Source organism: Coregonus clupeaformis, chromosome 36 (assembly GCF_020615455.1).
Source record: "Coregonus clupeaformis isolate EN_2021a chromosome 36, ASM2061545v1, whole genome shotgun sequence".
In the NCBI taxonomy this organism is placed as follows: domain Eukaryota; kingdom Metazoa; phylum Chordata; class Actinopteri; order Salmoniformes; family Salmonidae; genus Coregonus; species Coregonus clupeaformis.
The window spans coordinates 4,696,906-4,714,610 of NC_059227.1; the positions used below are offsets into that span (position 1 = coordinate 4,696,906).

A 17,705-nucleotide genomic window follows, 5' to 3' on the forward strand; every position below is an offset into this window, starting at 1 on the left:
TACAGGGCCTTGCAGGTTGGTGTCAGGCGTATACATGGGCCTTGCAGGTTGGTGTCAGCGTTATATACAGGGCGTTGCAGGTTGGTGCGTGTGTGTTTGTCCCACCTAGCTATCTTAAGATGAGTCGCTCTGGATAAGAGCATCTGCTAAATGACTAAAATGTAATGTAAGTGTGTGTGTGCACAGGTGGCAGGTTGATGTTTATTGTCATGAATCTTGCCCCTGGAGGGCAGCACTGAGCGATTTTCCACTAGATGGACCAGCTGCAAAGTCAAAATTGGCTATATTCAAAAAATTCATGAAAACAAAAAATGTGCTTTTTTTGTCTTAATTTAGGGTTGACATTAGGGCAGGGTGTCCCAAACTTGATCCTTTGGACCCCCAAAGGGAATGCGTTTTGGTTTTGCCTAGCACTACAGCTGATTCAAATAATCAACTAATCATCCAGCTTTGATGATGTGAATCAGCTGTGTAGTGGGGGAACTAAAAGCGTGACCTCTTGGGTCCCGAGGACCGAGTTTGGGAAATGCTCCATTAGGTTTATCAGTGTGGTTAAGTTTAAAATCTGATTTTATGACTTTGTGGCTGTACCCAGCTGGTGACCACTCTGCTGAGCTGCCTCCAGGGCAAGATTCATGACAATAAATGCCAACCTGTGTGCAGTTGTGTGTGTGTGTGTGTGTGTGTGTGTGTGTGTACAAGTGTGTGTGTCAGCAGCTGTTTTAAACCAACACCTGTGACGAAGCTCTCTCTCCCCCGCTCTCTCTCTCTCTCTCTCTCTCTCTCTCGTCTGTCTGTCTGTCTGTCTGTCTGTCTGTCTGTCTGTCTGTCTGTCTGTCTGTCTATCTATCTATAGGCCCTGAGTGAGCGTTTCAGCGGAGATATCCCAGAAGAGCACCTGGCCAGTAACTCTTTCTTCCCTGATGAGTACTTCACCTGCTCCAGTATCTGTCTCAGCTGTGGGTGAGTCTCTCTGTCTCAGTGTTCAGTTATCCTTCAGCTGTAGGGAGGATTCTCTCTGTCTCAGTGTTCCAGTTATCCCTCAGCTGTAGGAAGGAGTCTCTCTCTGTCTCAGTGTTCAGTTATCCCTCAGCTGTGGAAGGAGTCTCTCTCTGTCTCAGTGTTCAGGTATCCTCAGCTGTAGGAAGGTGTCTCTCTCTCTGTCTCAGTTTTCAGGTATCCCTCAGCTGTAGGAAGGAGTCTCTCTCTGTCTCAGTGTTCAGTTATCCCTCAGCTGTGGGAAGGGTCTCTCTCTGTCTCAGTGTTCAGTTATCCTCAGCTGTAGGAAGGAGTCTCTCTCTCTGTCTCAGTGTTCAGTTATCCCTCAGCTGTAGGAAGGAGTCTCTATCTGTCTCAGTGTTCAGTTATCCTCAGCTGTAGGGAAGGAGTCTCTCTCTCTGTCTCAGTGTTCAGTTATCCCTCAGCTGTAGGAAGGAGTCTCTCTCTGTCTCAGTGTTCAGGTATCCCTCAGCTGTAGGAAGGAGTCTCTCTGTCTCAGTGTTCAGTTATCCCTCAGCTGTAGGAAGGAGTCTCTCTCTGTCTCAGTGTTCAGTTATCCCTCAGCTGTAGGAAGGAGTCTCTCTCTGTCTCAGTGTTCAGGTATCCCTCAGCTGTAGGAAGGAGTCTCTCTCTGTCTCAGTGTTCAGTTATCCCTCAGCTGTAGGAAGGAGTCTCTCTCTGTCTCAGTGTTCAGTTATCCTCAGCTGTAGGAAGGAGTCTCTCTCTCTGTCTCAGTGTTCAGGTATCCTTCAGCTGTAGGAAGGAGTCTCTCTCTGTCTCAGTGTTCAGGTATCCCTCAGCTGTAGGAAGGTGTCTCTCTCTGTCTCAGTGTTCAGTTATCCCTCAGCTGTAGGAAGGAGTCTCTCTCTCTGTCTCAGTGTTCAGGTATCCTCAGCTGTAGGAAGGTGTCTCTCTCTCTGTCTCAGTTTTCAGTTATCCCTCAGCTGTAGGAAGGTGTCTCTCTCTCTGTCTCAGTGTTCAGTGTATCCCTCAGCTGTAGGAAGGTGTTCTCTCTCTGTCTCAGTGTTCAGGTATCCTCAGCTGTAGGAAGGTCTCTCTCTCTGTCTCAGTGTTCAGTTATCCCTCAGCTGTAGGAAGGTGTCTCTCTCTGTCTCAGTGTTCAGTTATCCCTCAGCTGTAGGAAGGTGTCTCTCTCTCTCTGTCTCAGTGTTCAGGTATTCTCAGCTGTAGGAAGGAGTCTCTCTCTCTGTCTCAGTTTTCAGGTATCCTCAGCTGTAGGAAGGTGTCTCTCTCTCTGTCTCAGTTTTCAGGTATCCTCAGCTGTAGGAAGGTGTCTCTCTCTCTGTCTCAGTTTTCAGGTATCCTCAGCTGTAGGAAGGTGTCTCTCTCTCTGTCTCAGTGTTCAGGTATCCTCAGCTGTAGGAAGGTGTCTCTCTCTCTGTCTCAGTGTTCAGGTATCCTCAGCTGTAGGAAGGTGTCTCTCTCTCTGTCTCAGTGTTCAGTTATCCCTCAGCTGTAGGAAGGTGTCTCTCTCTCTGTCTCAGTGTTCAGGTATCCTCAGCTGTAGGAAGGTGTCTCTCTCTCTGTCTCAGTTTTCAGGTATCCTCAGCTGTAGGAAGGTGTCTCTCTCTCTGTCTCAGTGTTCAGGTATCCTCAGCTGTAGGAAGGTGTCTCTCTCTCTGTCTCAGTTTTCAGGTATCCTCAGCTGTAGGAAGGTGTCTCTCTCTCTGTCTCAGTGTTCAGGTATCCTCAGCTGTAGGAAGGTGTCTCTCTCTGTCTCAGTGTTCAGTTATCCCTCAGCTGTAGGAAGGTGTCTCTCTCTCTCTGTCTCAGTGTTCAGGTATTCTCAGCTGTAGGAAGGAGTCTCTCTCTCTGTCTCAGTTTTCAGGTATCCTCAGCTGTAGGAAGGTGTCTCTCTCTCTGTCTCAGTGTTCAGTTATCCCTCAGCTGTAGGAAGGTGTCTCTCTCTGTCTCAGTGTTCAGGTATCCCTCAGCTGTAGGAAGGAGTCTCTCTCTGTCTCAGTGTTCAGTTATCCCTCAGCTGTAGGAAGGTGTCTCTCTCTGTCATGCTGTGGAGGTGTTTCTTCTGTCTCAGTGTTCCAGTTATCCCTCAGCTGTAGGAAGGTGTCTCTCTCTCTGTCTCAGTTTTCAGGTATCCTCAGCTGTCTGCTCAGTTTACAGGAATGCTTTCTATTACCATACGATGTTTACCTGGTATTTCGTTATTACATGGTCAATTAATATATAATTGGAGTTGCTACATACCGGTAGTAATGACCTGATAATTATACTGGCAATTACCACCAGGAAATGTAAATACAAGGAATAAATTAGCTAATTCAAACAGGACTGGACAATAAAACATATCCCACCAGTTTTCAGTCCTGCTAACATCATCTATGTTCTGTCAGGTCTGGCTGTAAGAACAGCACAGTGGTAACATAGCAATTAACCACTGTGTACCAACCCACTTCCTGTCAGGTCTGGCTGTAAGAACAGCACAGTGGGAACATAGTAATTAACCACTGTGTACCAACCCACTTCCTGTCAGGTCTGGCTGTAAGAACAGCACAGTGGTAACATAGTAATTAACCACTGTGTACCAACCCACTCCCTGTCAGGTCTGGCTGTAAGAACAGCACAGTGGTAACATAGTCATTAACCACTGTGTACCAACCCTCTCCCTGTCAGGTCTGGCTGTAAGAACAGCACAGTGGTAACATAGTAATTAACCACTGTGTACCAACCCACTTCCTGTCAGGTCTGGCTGTAAGAACAGCACAGTGGTAACATAGTAATTAACCACTGTGTACCAACCCACTTCCTGTCAGGTCTGGCTGTAAGAACAGTATGAACCATCTGAAGGAGGAAGTGGACCACGAGGCTAAACACCGCTGTCGCTACGCTGCTCAATACGACAACCGCATCTACACCTGTAAAGTAGGAACACACACACACACACACTCACACACACACACACACACATACACTCACACTCACACATACACTCACACTCACTCACACACTCACACACACTCACTCACACACTCACACATTCACACACACACACACACACACACACACACTCACACACACTCACCTTCACTCACACACTCACACTCACACTCACTCACACACTCACACACACACACACTCGCACTCACACTCACACACTCACACTCACACTCACACACTCACACTCACTCACACTCACACACTCACACACTCACATATACACTCACATACACTCACACACACACACACACACACACTCACACTCACACATACACATACACTCACTCTCACACACACACACACACACACACACACACACACACACACACACACACACACACTCACACATACACTCACACACACTCACACACTCAAGACATTCACTCACACACACACACACACACACACACACACACTCACATTCACTCACACACTCACACACTCACACATACACTCACTCACACACTCACTCACAGGGCTCTGTCTGGGCGTGTGTGCTCTGCTCCTCAGGCGTGCTATGAGGGAGGGAAGGAGGTGATTGTGATTCCCAAGACGTCGGCCTCCTCTGACTCTCCCTGGTTTGGTCTGGCCACCTACGCCTGGTCTGGGTGAGTGCTGGACACGTAGAAATCCTGACGATAATATCCTGTATCCTTAAAGAATAGAATCCTATATTCTTATATCACTGTAAGTCACTACCTCAAATGGAAAGTCATTTGCTGATCACTTCTGATCTCTGATAGTAAAACTGAGAGAGTATGTTAGCTGAACTGAAGTAGTGTTGTTGTTGTTTACAGGTATGTGATAGAGTGAACTGAAGTAGTATTATTGTTGTTGTTTACAGGTATGTGATAGAGTGAACTGAAGTAGTATTATTGTTGTTGTTTACAGGTATGTGATAGAGTGAACTGAAGTAGTATTATTGTTGTTTACAGGTATGTGATAGAGTGAACTGAAGTAGTATTATTGTTGTTGTTTACAGGTATGTGATAGAGTGAACTGAAGTAGTATTATTGTTGTTGTTTACAGGTATGTGATAGAGTGAACTGAAGTAGTATTATTGTTGTTGTTTACAGGTATGTGATAGAGTGAACTGAGTAGTATTATTGTTGTTGTTTACAGGTATGTGATAGAGTGAACTGAAGTAGTATTATTGTTGTTGTTTACAGGTATGTGATAGAGTGAACTGAAGTAGTATTATTGTTGTTGTTTACAGGTATGTGATAGAGTGAACTGAAGTAGTATTATTGTTGTTGTTTACAGGTATGTGATAGAGTGAACTGAAGTAGTATTGTTGTTGTTTACAGGTATGTGATAGAATGAACTGAAGTAGTATTATTGTTGTTTACAGGTATGTGATAGAGTGAACTGAAGTAGTATTATTGTTGTTGTTTACAGGTATGTGATAGAGTGAACTGAAGTAGTATTATTGTTGTTGTTTACAGGTATGTGATAGAGTGAACTGAAGTAGTATTATTGTTGTTGTTTACAGGTATGTGATAGAGTGAACTGAAGTAGTATTATTGTTGTTGTTTACAGGTATGTGATAGAGTGAACTGAAGTAGTATTATTGTTGTTGTTTACAGGTATGTGATAGAGTGAACTGAAGTAGTATTATTGTTGTTTACAGGTATGTGATAGAGTGAACTGAAGTAGTATTGTTGTTGTTGTTTACAGGTATGTGATAGAGTGAACTGAAGTAGTATTATTGTTGTTGTTTACAGGTATGTGATAGAGTGAACTGAAGTAGTATTGTTGTTGTTTACAGGTATGTGATAGAGTGAACTGAAGTAGTATTATTGTTGTTTACAGGTATGTGATAGAGTGAACTGAAGTAGTATTATTGTTGTTGTTTACAGGTATGTGATAGAGTGAACTGAAGTAGTATTATTGTTGTTGTTGTTTACAGGTATGTGATAGAGTGAACTGAAGTAGTATTATTGTTGTTGTTTACAGGTATGTGATAGAGTGAACTGAAGTAGTATTATTGTTGTTGTTTACAGGTATGTGATAGAGTGAACTGAAGTAGTATTATTGTTGTTTACAGGTATGTGATAGAGTGAACTGAAGTAGTATTGTTGTTGTTGTTTACAGGTATGTGATAGAGTGAACTGAAGTAGTATTGTTGTTGTTGTTTACAGGTATGTGATAGAGTGTCCCAACTGTGGGGTGATCTACAGAAGCAGGCAGTACTGGTACGGGAACCAGGACCCGGTGGACACGGTGGTCAGAACTGAAATAGAACACATCTGGCCTGGGGTAAGAACAGGAGGGGAGGGGAGGGGAGGGGAGGGGACCAGGACCCAGTGGACACAGTGGTGAGGACTGAAATGCAACACATCTGGCCTGGGGTAAGAACAATAGAGGGCTCCCGTATTCATCAGACCCCCCTCGTCCATGTAATCATAATCATTGGATCTAACAGGCAAAACGGATCATTTATCAGCACTGTTCTGACTTCATTCTGTTTTAGAAGTTCTACACAGTGTTCTTCTTTAGAGGAAGTCAGACACATACCAGAGTAGTCTTATTGTTTCAGTTTGGCAATGAAGCCTTTGTTTTAGCAAATTGACTAGAATGTACCACAATAAGCTATACATAATGACTGACCTCCCCGTCACTCCTACGACTGCCCCTTTCTCTCTCTGGCTCTCGCTGGTGCTTTTGGGCCAGTTGCTCTAAAGAGTCACTCTGGGTTGGGGTGTTTGTATAAGAAAGACTTGTGAGGATAATATTCTGGATCCCATGATTGTTTTTGTCCCACAAATTATTCTGCCATTATAGAAGGATTGGAATTATTTTCAGAGTCAAATAGTTTAAGCCAAATTGTAATTGGTGGGTCTTTCTACACTAAACAAAAATATAAACGCAGCATGTTGGTCCCATGCTTCATGACCTGAAATAAAACATCCCTGAAATTTTCCATACGCACAAAAGGTGTATTTCTCTCAAAATGTGTGCACAAATTTGTTTACATCCCTGTTAGTGAGCATTTCTCATTTGCCAAGATAATCCATCCACCTGACAGGTGTGGCATATCAAGAAGCTAATTAAACAGCATTATCATTACACAGGTGCACCTTGTGCTGGGGACAATAAAAGGCCACTCTAAAATGTGCAGTTTTGTCACACAACACAGTGCCACAGATGTCTCAAGTTTTGAGGAATCGTGCAATTGGCATGCTGGCTGCAGTAATGTCCACCAGAGCTGTTGCCAGAGAATTGAATGTTAATTTCTCTACCATAAGCCGCCTCAAATGTTGTTTAGAGAATTTGGCAGTACGTCCAACTTTCCTCACAACCGCAGACCACGTGTAACCACGCCAGCCCAGGACCTCCACATTCGGCTTCTTCACATGCGGGATCGTCTGAAACCAGCCAACCAGACAGCTGATGAAACTGTGGGTTTGCACAACCGAAGGATTTCTGCACAAGCTGTCAGAAACCGTCTCAGGGAAGCTCATCTGCGTGCTCGTCGTCCTCACCAGGGTCTTGACCTGACTGCAGTTCGGCGTCGTAACTGACTTCAGTGAGCAAATGCTCATCTTCGATGGCCACTGGCACGCTGGAGAAGTGTGCTCTTCACAGATGAATCCTGGTTTCAACTGTACCGGGCAGATGGCAGACAGCGTGTATGGCGTTGTGTGGGTGAGCGGTTTGCTGATGTCAACGTTGTGAACAGAGTGCCCCATGGTGGCGGTGAGGTTATGGTATGGGGAAGGCATAAGCTACGGACAACGAACACAATTGCATTTGATCAATGGCAATTTGAATGCACAGAGATACCGTGACGAGATCCTGAGGCCCATTGTCAAGCCATTCATCCGCCGCCATCACCTCATGTTTCAGCATGATAATGCACGGCCCCATGTCGCAAGGATCTGTACACAATTCCTGGAAGCTGAAAATGTCCCAGTTCTTCCATGGCCTGCATACTCACCAGACATGTCACCCGTTTAGCATGTTTGGGATGCTCTGGATCGACGTGTACGACAGCGTGTTCCAGTTCCCGCCAATATCCAGCAACTTCACACAGCCATTGGAGAGGAGTGGGACAACATTCCACAGGTCACAATCAACAGCCTGTCAACTCTATGCAAAGGAGATGTGTCGCGCTGCATGAGGCAAATGGTGGTCACACCAGATACTGACTGGTTTTCTGATCCACACTCCTACTTTTTTTTAAAGGTATCTTGATCTGTGCGTATCTCTATTCCCAGTCATGTGAAATCCATAGATTAGGGCCTAATTTATTTAAATTGACTGATTTCATTATATGAACTGTAACTCAGTAAAATCGTAGAAATTGTTGCATGTTGCGTTTATATTATGGTCAGTGTAATTATTTTCATTGTTATATTTCTGATGTTTGGGTGGAGTTAAATGATTTTCTTTGGAATTTTGAGGTTTTTAAAATGCTTTTTCCAGATATTCCCATCTTTAAATGGGAGGTCTTTCTTTTTAACAGTGCTTTCTAATTTCCTCTATAATTCCCAAAATGAATTTTAATTGATTGCCTCTATTTTGTCAAGCTCATAGGTCATATAGAGGGATTAGGGTCTGTTGGCATATGAGACCTGTCTGCTGATTTACAGGGTCTTGCAGTTGAACATTCTTTGTCAAACTATTTTTTCTTTGGTAGTGCTTTCTTTTTTAGATTACATGTTTTAACCAGTTTGATTAATATACAGTGGGGAGAACAAGTATTTGATACACTGCCGATTTTGCAGGTTTTCCTACTTACAAAGCATGTAGAGGTCTGTAATTTTTATCATAGGTACACTTCAACTGTGAGAGACGGAATCTAAAACAAAAATCCAGAAAATCACATTGTATGATTTTTAAGTAATTAATTTGCATTTTATCGCATGACAAGTATTTGATACATCAGAAAATCAGAACTTAATATTTGGTACAGAAACCTTTGTTTGCAATTACATAGATCATACGTTTCCTGTAGGTCTTGACCAGGTTTGCACACACTGCAGCAGGGATTTTGGCCCACTCCTCCATACAGACCTTCTCCAGATCCTTCAGGTTTCGGGGCTGTCGCTGGGCAATACGGACTATCAGCTCCCTCCAAAGATTTTCTATTGGGTTCAGGTCTGGAGACTGGCTAGGCCACTCCAGGACCTTGAGATGCTTCTTACAGAGCCACTCCTTAGTTGCCCTGGCTGTGTGTTTCGGGTCGTTGTCATGCTGGAAGACCCAGCCACGACCCCATCTTCAATGCTCTTACTGAGGGAAGGAGGTTGTTGGCCAAGATCTCGCGATACATGGCCCCATCCATCCTCCCCTCAATACGGTGCAGTCGTCCTGTCCCCTTTGCAGAAAAGCATCCCCAAAGAATGATGTTTCAACCTCCATGCTTCACGGTTGGGATGGTGTTCTTGGGGTTGTACTCATCCTTCTTCTTCCTCCAAACACGGCGAGTGGAGTTTAGACCAAAAAGCTCTATTTTTGTCTCATCAGACCACATGACCTTCTCCCATTCCTCCTCTGGATCATCCAGATGGTCATTGGCAAACTTCAGACGGGCCTGGACATGCGCTGGCTTGAGCAGGGGGACCTTGCGTGCGCTGCAGGATTTTAATCCATGACGGCGTAGTGTGTTACTAATGGTTTTCTTTGAGACTGTGGTCCCAGCTCTCTTCAGGTCATTGACCAGGTCCTGCCATGTAGTTCTGGGCTGATCCCTCACCTTCCTCATGATCATTGATGCCCCATGAGGTGAGATCTTTGCATGGAGCCCCAGACCGAGGGGTGATTGACCGTCATCTTGAACTTCTTCCATTTTTTAATAATTGCGCCAACAGTTGTTGCCTTCTCACCAAGCTGCTTGCCTATTGTCCTGTAGCCCATCCCAGCCTTGTGCAGGTCTACAATTTTATCCCTGATGTCCTTACACAGCTCTCTGGTCTTGGCCATTGTGGAGAGGTTGGAGTCTGTTTGATTGAGTGTGTGGACAGGTGTCTTTTATACAGGTAACGAGTTCAAACAGGTGCAGTTAATACAGGTAATGAGTGGAGAACAGGAGGGCTTCTTAAAGAAAAACTAACAGGTCTGTGAGAGCCGGAATTCTTACTGGTTGGTAGGTGATCAAATACTTATGTCATGCAATAAAATGCAAATTAATTATTTAAAAATCATACAATGTGATTTTCTGGATTTTTGTTTTAGATTCCGTCTCTCACAGTTGAAGTGTACCTATGATAAAAATGACAGACCTCTACATGCTTTGTAAGTAGGAAAACCCGCAAAATCGGCAGTGTATCAAATACTTGTTCTCCCCACTGTATCTACATTTATTACTGTCTAAATTAATGCCACTTTTGTCATCTTTAAATTTGGTAAAATTGGGGCCTGTGTAGCTCAGTTGGTAGAGCATGGCGCTTGCTACGCCAGGGTTGTGGGTTCGATTACACGGGGGCCAGTATGAAAAGAGAAAATGTATGCACTCACTAACTGTAAGTCGCTCTGGATAAGAGCGTCTGCTAAATGACTAAAATGTAAAAATGTAAATGTAAAAAGAACTGTAAATCAAGTTTTCAATTTCCATGCTATTTAACGCTGCCTCATTCAACATGGCTCATTTTGGTCCACTTGTATGTGGGCCGGAGGGAGTAGAGGTTTAGGTACTGGTCCACTTGTACAGTATGTGGGCCGGAGGGAGTAGAGTTTAGGTACTGGTCCACTTGTACAGTATGTGGGCCGGAGGGGGTAGAGTTTAGGTACTGGTCCACTTGTACAGTATGTGGGCCGGAGGGGGTAGAGTTTAGGTACTGGTCCACTTGTACAGTATGTGGGCCGGAGGGGGTAGAGTTTAGGTACTGGTCCACTTGTACAGTATGTGGGCCGGAGGGAGTAGAGTTTAGGTACTGGTCCACTTGTACAGTATGTGGGCCGGAGGGAGTAGAGTTTAGGTACTGGTCCACTTGTACAGTATGTGGGCCGGAGGGAGTAGAGTTTAGGTACTGGTCCACTTGTACAGTATGTGGGCCGGAGGGGGTAGAGTTTAGGTTCTGGTCCACTTGTACAGTATGTGGGCCGAAGGGGGTAGAGTTTAGGTTCTGGTCCACTTGTACAGTATGTGGGCCGAAGGGGGTAGAGTTTAGGTACTGGTCCACTTGTACAGTATGTGGGCCGAAGGGGGTAGAGTTTAGGTTCTGGTCCACTTGTATGAGGACGGGAGGGAGTAGAGTTTAGGTTCTGGTCCACTTGTACAGTATGTGGGCCGGAGGGGGTAGAGTTTAGGTTCTGGTCCACTTGTATGAGGACGGGAGGGCATGACCATAAAGGCATTGATTTTTTTCTCGCTCCATATCTGTTATGGCATAGTCGACTGCACTGTTTCCTAGTGCCGAGCAATAAGTAAACCTACCCAGAGTCACCCTTCGCCCTGCCATTAACGATGTCCCCCACTCCCCCCCTCCCCCCCGCCCTCTGTCTCTTTCCCTCTTCCTCTCTCTCTCTCCTTCTACCTCCGCCTCTCTCTCTCTCTCTCTCTCTCTCTCCCTCTCTCATTCTCCCTCTCTCACCCTCTCTCTCTCTCTCTCTCTCTCTCCTCTCCTCTCTCTCCCTCTTCTCTCTCTCTCCTCCTCCCTCTTCTCTCTCTCTCTCTCACCCTCTCTGCCTTTTCTCGCTCGCCGCCTCTCCTCTCCTCTCTCCAGTCGGATGGTTTTCTGAAGGACAACAACAATGCAGCCCAGAGACTGTTGGACGGTGTGAACTACATCTCCCAGAGTGTGTCAGAGCTCAGTGTGAAACCTGCCAAAGCTGTCACTTCCTGGCTCACCGACCAGATTGCCCCGGCCTACTGGAAACCCAACTCCCTCATCCTGGTACGTGGTCCTCACAGCCATCTGGACATACAGGTTTAGACACAGCATGGATCCAAAATGGCTGACATATGCATCTTCAGAACCAACATGGAAGTGCAGTGACATACTGGTAATGAAGGTTCTGGGAGGGTTGTAGTGCAGAGGATTTAAAGTATTTCTCTTTCTCTTTCTCTTTCTCTCTCTCCCTCTTTCTCTCTCTCTCTCTCTCTCTCTCTCTCTCTCTCTCTCTCTCTCTCTCTCTCTCTCTCTCTCTCTCTCTCTCTCTCTTTCTCTTTCTCTTTCTCTTTCTCTTTCTCTTTCTCTCTCTTTCTCTCTCTCTCTTTCCGTCTTTCTTTCTCTATTTTATTAAGAGGTATGTAGGGCAGTCAGATGTACTGCATTCCTAGCCAGTGATTCCCTAAGTTGAGTTCTCATGCCTCAGCTGTGCAGTGAAAATGTTTAGACATGTCCATGTTGTCTTGGATTATTGTTTATGACTGTGTAAAGACTATCCATTGATCTTATGACTGTGTAAAGACTATCCATTGCTCCTATGATTGTGTAAAGACTATCCATTGATCCTATGACTGTGTAAAGACTATCCATTGCTCCTATGACTGTGTAAAGACTATCCATTGCTCCTATGACTGTGTAAAGACTATCCATTGCTCCTATGACTGTGTAAAGACTATCCATTGCTCCTATGACTGTGTAAAGACTATCCATTGCTCCTATGACTGTGTAAAGACTATCCATTGCTCCTATGACTGTGTAAAGACTACCATTGCTCCTATGACTGTGTAAAGACTACCATTGCTCCTATGACTGTGTAAAGACTATCCATTGCTCCTATGACTGTGTAAAGACTATCCATTGCTCCTATGACTGTGTAAAGACTATCCATTGCTCCTATGACTGTGTAAAGACTATCCATTGCTCCTATGACTGTGTAAAGACTATCCATTGCTCTTATGACTGTGTAAAGACTATCCATTGCTCTTATGACTGTGTAAAGACTATCCATTGCTCCTATGACTGTGTAAAGACTATCCATTGATCTTATGACTGTGTAAAGACTATCCATTGCTCCTATGACTGTGTAAAGACTATCCATTGCTCCTATGACTGTGTAAAGACTATCCATTGATCTTATGACTGTGTAAAGACTATCCATTGCTCCTATGACTGTGTAAAGACTATCCATTGCTCCTATGACTGTGTAAAGACTATCCATTGCTCCTATGACTGTGTAAAGACTATCCATTGATCTTATGACTGTGTAAAGACTATCCATTGCTCCTATAACTGTGTAAAGACTATCCATTGATCTTATGACTGTGTAAAGACTATCCATTGCTCCTATGACTGTGTAAAGACTATCCATTGATCTTATGACTGTGTAAAGACTATCCATTGCTCCTATGACTGTGTAAAGACTATCCATTGCTCCTATGACTGTGTAAAGACTATCCATTGCTCCTATGACTGTGTAAAGACTATCCATTGCTCCTATGTGTGATTGTGTTTTGAGCCTGTGATATAATCTGTCTCCTGTGCTCTCTGTGTCTCTGTAACAGAAATGTGCTAAGTGCAGTGAGGTGTTCCAGGACAACGATACTAAGCACCACTGCCGTGCCTGCGGAGAGGGTTTCTGTGACGGCTGCTCCTCCATGAACCGCCCTGTTCCAGAGAGGGGCTGGGGGCTCGCCCCCGTACGGGTCTGTGACGCCTGCTTCCATAACCGGGGCATCTCAGAAGGTAAGGACATGTTGTATATCAAACATGATGTCTCAACAGTTATCCTATGATGTCCCAATAGGTCTTTAAAGAATACTCTTTAGATAAACCTGGATGCCACATGAACATTGGGGCGGCAGGTAGCTTAGTGGTTAAGAGCGTTGTGCCAGTAACCGAAAGGTTGCTGGTTCTAATCCTCGAGCCAACTAGGTGAAAAAACTGTCGATGTGCCCTTGAGCAAGGCACTTAATCCTAATTGCTCCTGTAAGTCTAAATCGTGTAACCAGGGTAACAGACAATTTCCCTCTTTACTTTTGATTTCCTACTCTTATTTTCTGGCTTACACATATCTTAGGAATAATATGTTCATCATAAATCAGTGGTTGTTTTCTACTGTTTCTCTCTGTGTGTGTTGTAGAGCTGCTGGATGCAGCGTTGGAGGAGGAGGAGGGAGGGACACTCAGTAGGAGAGTAGGAGAGGCTGTTCAGAATACACTAGGAGCTGTGGTCACCGCTACATACATCCCTCTGGGTGAGTACTGTAGTCTAGACTACTCTGTGGTCACCGCTACATACATCCCTCTGTGTGATTACTGTAGTCTAGACTACTCTGTGGTCACCGCTACATACATCCCTCTGGGTGAGTACTGTAGTCTAGACTACTCTGTGGTCACTGCTACATACATCCCTCTGGGTGAGTACTGTAGTCTAGACGACTCTGTGGTCACCGCTACATACATCCCTCTGGGTGAGTACTGTAGTCTAGACTACTCTGTGGTCACCGCTACATACATCCCTCTGGGTGAGTACTGTAGTCTAGACTACTCTGTGGTCACTGCTACATACATCCCTCTGGGTGAGTACTGTAGTCTAGACTACTCTGTTATCACTGCTACATACATCCCTCTGGGTGAGTACTGGTTATTCTAAAATTGATTAAATTGTTTTTTCTCCTCATCAATCTACACACAATACCCCATAATGACAAAGCAAAAACAGGTGTTTAGAAATGTTGTATTAAAACAAAAAAACTGATATCACATTTACATAAATATTCAGACCCTTTACTCAGTACTTTGTTGAAGCACCTTTGGCAGCGATTACAGCCTCAAGTCTTCTTGGGTATGATGCTACAAGCTTGGCACACCTGTATTTGGGGAGTTTCTCCCATTCTTCTCTACAGATCCTCTCAAGCTCTGTCAGGTTGGATGGGGAGCGTTGCTGCACAGCTATTTTCAGGTCTCTCCAGAGATGTTAGATCGGGTTCAAGTCCGGGCTCTGGCTGGGCCACTCAAGGACATTCATAGACTTGTCCCGCAGCCACTCCTGCGTTTGTCTTGGCTGTGTGATTAGGGTCGTTGTCCTGTTGGAAGGTGAACCTTCACCCCAGTCTGAGGTCCTGAGCGCTCTGGAGCAGGTTTTCATCAAGGATCTCTCTGTACTTTGCTCCATTCATCTTTCCCTCGATCCTGACTAGTCTCCCAGTCCCTGCCGCTGAAAAATATCCCCACAGCATGATGCTGCCACCACCATGCTTCACCGTAGGGATGGTGCCAGGTTTCCTCCAGATGTGATGCTTGGCATTCAGGCCAAAGAATTCAATCTTGGTTTCATCAGACCAGAGAATCTTGTTTCTCATTGTCTGAGAGTCCTTTAGGTGCCTTTTGGCAAACTCCAAGCGGGCTGTCATGTGCCTTTTACTGAGGAGTGGCTTCTGTCTGGCCACTCTACCATAAAGGCCTGATTGGTGGGATCTGCAGAGAAGGTTGTCCTTCTGGAAGGTTCTCCCATCTCCACAGAGGAACTCTGGAGGTCTGTCAGAGTGACCAGAGTCACCTCCCTGACCAAGGCCCTTCTCCCCCGATTGCTCAGTTTGGCCGGGCGGCCAGCTCTAGGATGAGTCTTGGTGGTTCAAAACTTCTTCCATTTAAGAATGATGGAGGCCACTGTGTTCTTGGGGACCTTCAATGCTGCAGAAATGTTTTGGTACCCTTCCCCAGATCTGTGCCTTGGAGCTCTACGGACAATTCCTTTTACCTCATGGCTTGGTTTTTGCTCTGACATGCACTGTCAACTGTGGGACCTTTATATAGACAGGTGTGTGCCTTTCCAAAACATGTTAAATCAATTGAATTTACCACAGGTGGACTCCAATCAGGTTGTAGAAACATCTCAAGGATGATCAATAGAAACAGGATGCATCTCAGCTCAATTTCGAGTCTCATAGCAAAGAATCTGAATACTAATGTAAATAAGATATTTGCAAAAATTTCTAAAAACCTGTTTTTGCTTTGTCATTATGGGGTATTTTCTGTAGATTGATGAAGAAGAAAAATAATTTAATCAATTTTAGAAAAGGCTGTAACGTAACAAAATGTGGAAAAAGTGGTCTGAATACTTTCCGAATTCACTGTATAGCAAGCCACGGCCACGTGACTCACTGTCTGTAGGAGCGAATCATTTTCGTGAACGGAGGAGGTGTACCTAATAAACTGGCCACTGAGTGTCAATAAGAGATATAAGGTTTAAAATATTTAAAAGGCTTATAGGTGCAATATGCAGAAATCACTCAGCCATTTCCTGGTTGCTAAAATTCTAATAGTTTGCATAAGTTCAGTGTATGTGACAAAACAAGCAGTCATTGTGTAGAAAATCATTGTACCATCTAAAAATATATTTTCCATAACCCAAAAGATTGTATTTTCAGAGGTTTGAAGCTGGTGTAGAAAACCAAAAGTAAAAGACGCAAAAAACGAAACTTAAGAACGTGAAGCATAGAAATAGCGCACATAGAACAGATCTACCGCTTCTTAGACTTGGTTTCAATGAGAATGACAGATCTATAACTCACATTTCTATGTGAATTTGGTCGGGTCACCCAAAAAGTTCCATATTGCAGCTTTAATAGAGGCTTACGACAGAGAACTGTGATGGATGGGTCACTTTGACATAGCCATGTCCTCCCAAAACTGACGTGTCTGCCTGCGTCGTCTCATTTTTTACATTATTTTACATTTTAGTCATTTAGCAGACGCTCTTACCCAGAGCCACGTACAGTTAGTGAGTGCATAAATTTTTCATAGCGGCCCTCCCGTGGGAAACGAACCCACAACCCTGGCGTTGCAAGCGCCATGCTCTACCAACTGAGCTACACGGGGCCAGTATGAAAACGCCTCTCCCCTTCTCTCGTCCTCTCCGCTCCCCCTCTCTGGTCCTCTCCGCTCCCCCTCTCTGGTCCTCTCCGCTCCCCCTCTCTGGTCCTCTCCGCTCCCCCTCTCTGGTCCTCTCCGCTCCCCCTCTCTGGTCCTCTCCGCTCCCCCTCTCTGGTCCTCTCCCCTCCCCCTCTCTGGGCCTCTCCGCTCCCCCTCTCTGGTCCTCCTCCCCCTCTCTGGTCCTCTCCCTCCCCTCTCTGGTCCTCTCCGCTCCCCCTCTCTGGTCCTCTCCGCTCCCCCTCTCTGGTCCTCTCCGCTCTCCCCTTCTCTCTGGTCCTCTCCGCTCCCCCTCTCTGGTCCTCTCCGCTCCCCCTCTCTGGTCCTCTCCGCTCCCCCTCTCCGGTCCTCTCCGCTCCCCCTCTCCGCTCCCCCTCTCTCGTCCTCTCCGATCCCCCTCTCTGGTCCTCTCCGATCCCCCTCTCTGGTCCTCTCCGCTCCCCCTCTCTGGTCCTCTCCGCTCCCCCTCTCTGGTCCTCTCACCTCCCCCTCTCTGGTCCTCTCTGGTCCTCTCCGCTCCCCCTCTCCGCTCCCCCTCTCTGGTCCTCTCCGCTCCCCCTCTCTCGTCCTCTCTCCCTTCTCCGCTCCCTCTCGGTCCTCTCCCTCCCCCTCTCTGGTCCTCTCCCTCCCCCTCTCTGGTCCTCTCCGCTCCCCCCTCTCTGGTCCTCTCCCCTCCCCCTCTCTGGTCCTCTCCGCTCCCCCTCTCTGGTCCTCTCCGCTCCCCCTCTCTGGTCCTCTCCCTCCCCTCTCTGGTCCTCTCCCTCCCCTCTCTGGTCCTCTCCGTCCCCCTCTCTGGTCCTCTCCGCTCCCCCTCTCTGGTCCTCTCCCCTCCCCCTCTCTGGTCCTCTCCGCTCCCCCTCTCTGGTCCTCTCCCCTCCCCCTCTCTGGTCCTCTCCCCTCCCCCTCTCTGGTCCTCTCCGCTCCCCCTCTCTGGTCCTCTCCGCTCCCCCTCTCCGGTCCTCTC

At 45.9% G+C, this 17,705-nt stretch overlaps 1 protein-coding gene across 1 annotated transcript in view; it reads left to right on the top strand.

Moving 5' to 3' along the window:
• The window catches only part of LOC121552486 (zinc finger FYVE domain-containing protein 1), a 32,154-nt gene that overhangs the window by 12,417 nt on the left and 2,032 nt on the right, over positions 1–17,705 (top strand). Inside the window, 7 exon segments of the mRNA XM_041865428.2 lie at positions 857–963; positions 3,792–3,900; positions 4,486–4,583; positions 6,117–6,234; positions 11,646–11,816; positions 13,373–13,553; positions 13,951–14,064. Coding sequence (XP_041721362.2) covers positions 857–963; positions 3,792–3,900; positions 4,486–4,583; positions 6,117–6,234; positions 11,646–11,816; positions 13,373–13,553; positions 13,951–14,064 — 898 coding nt within the window.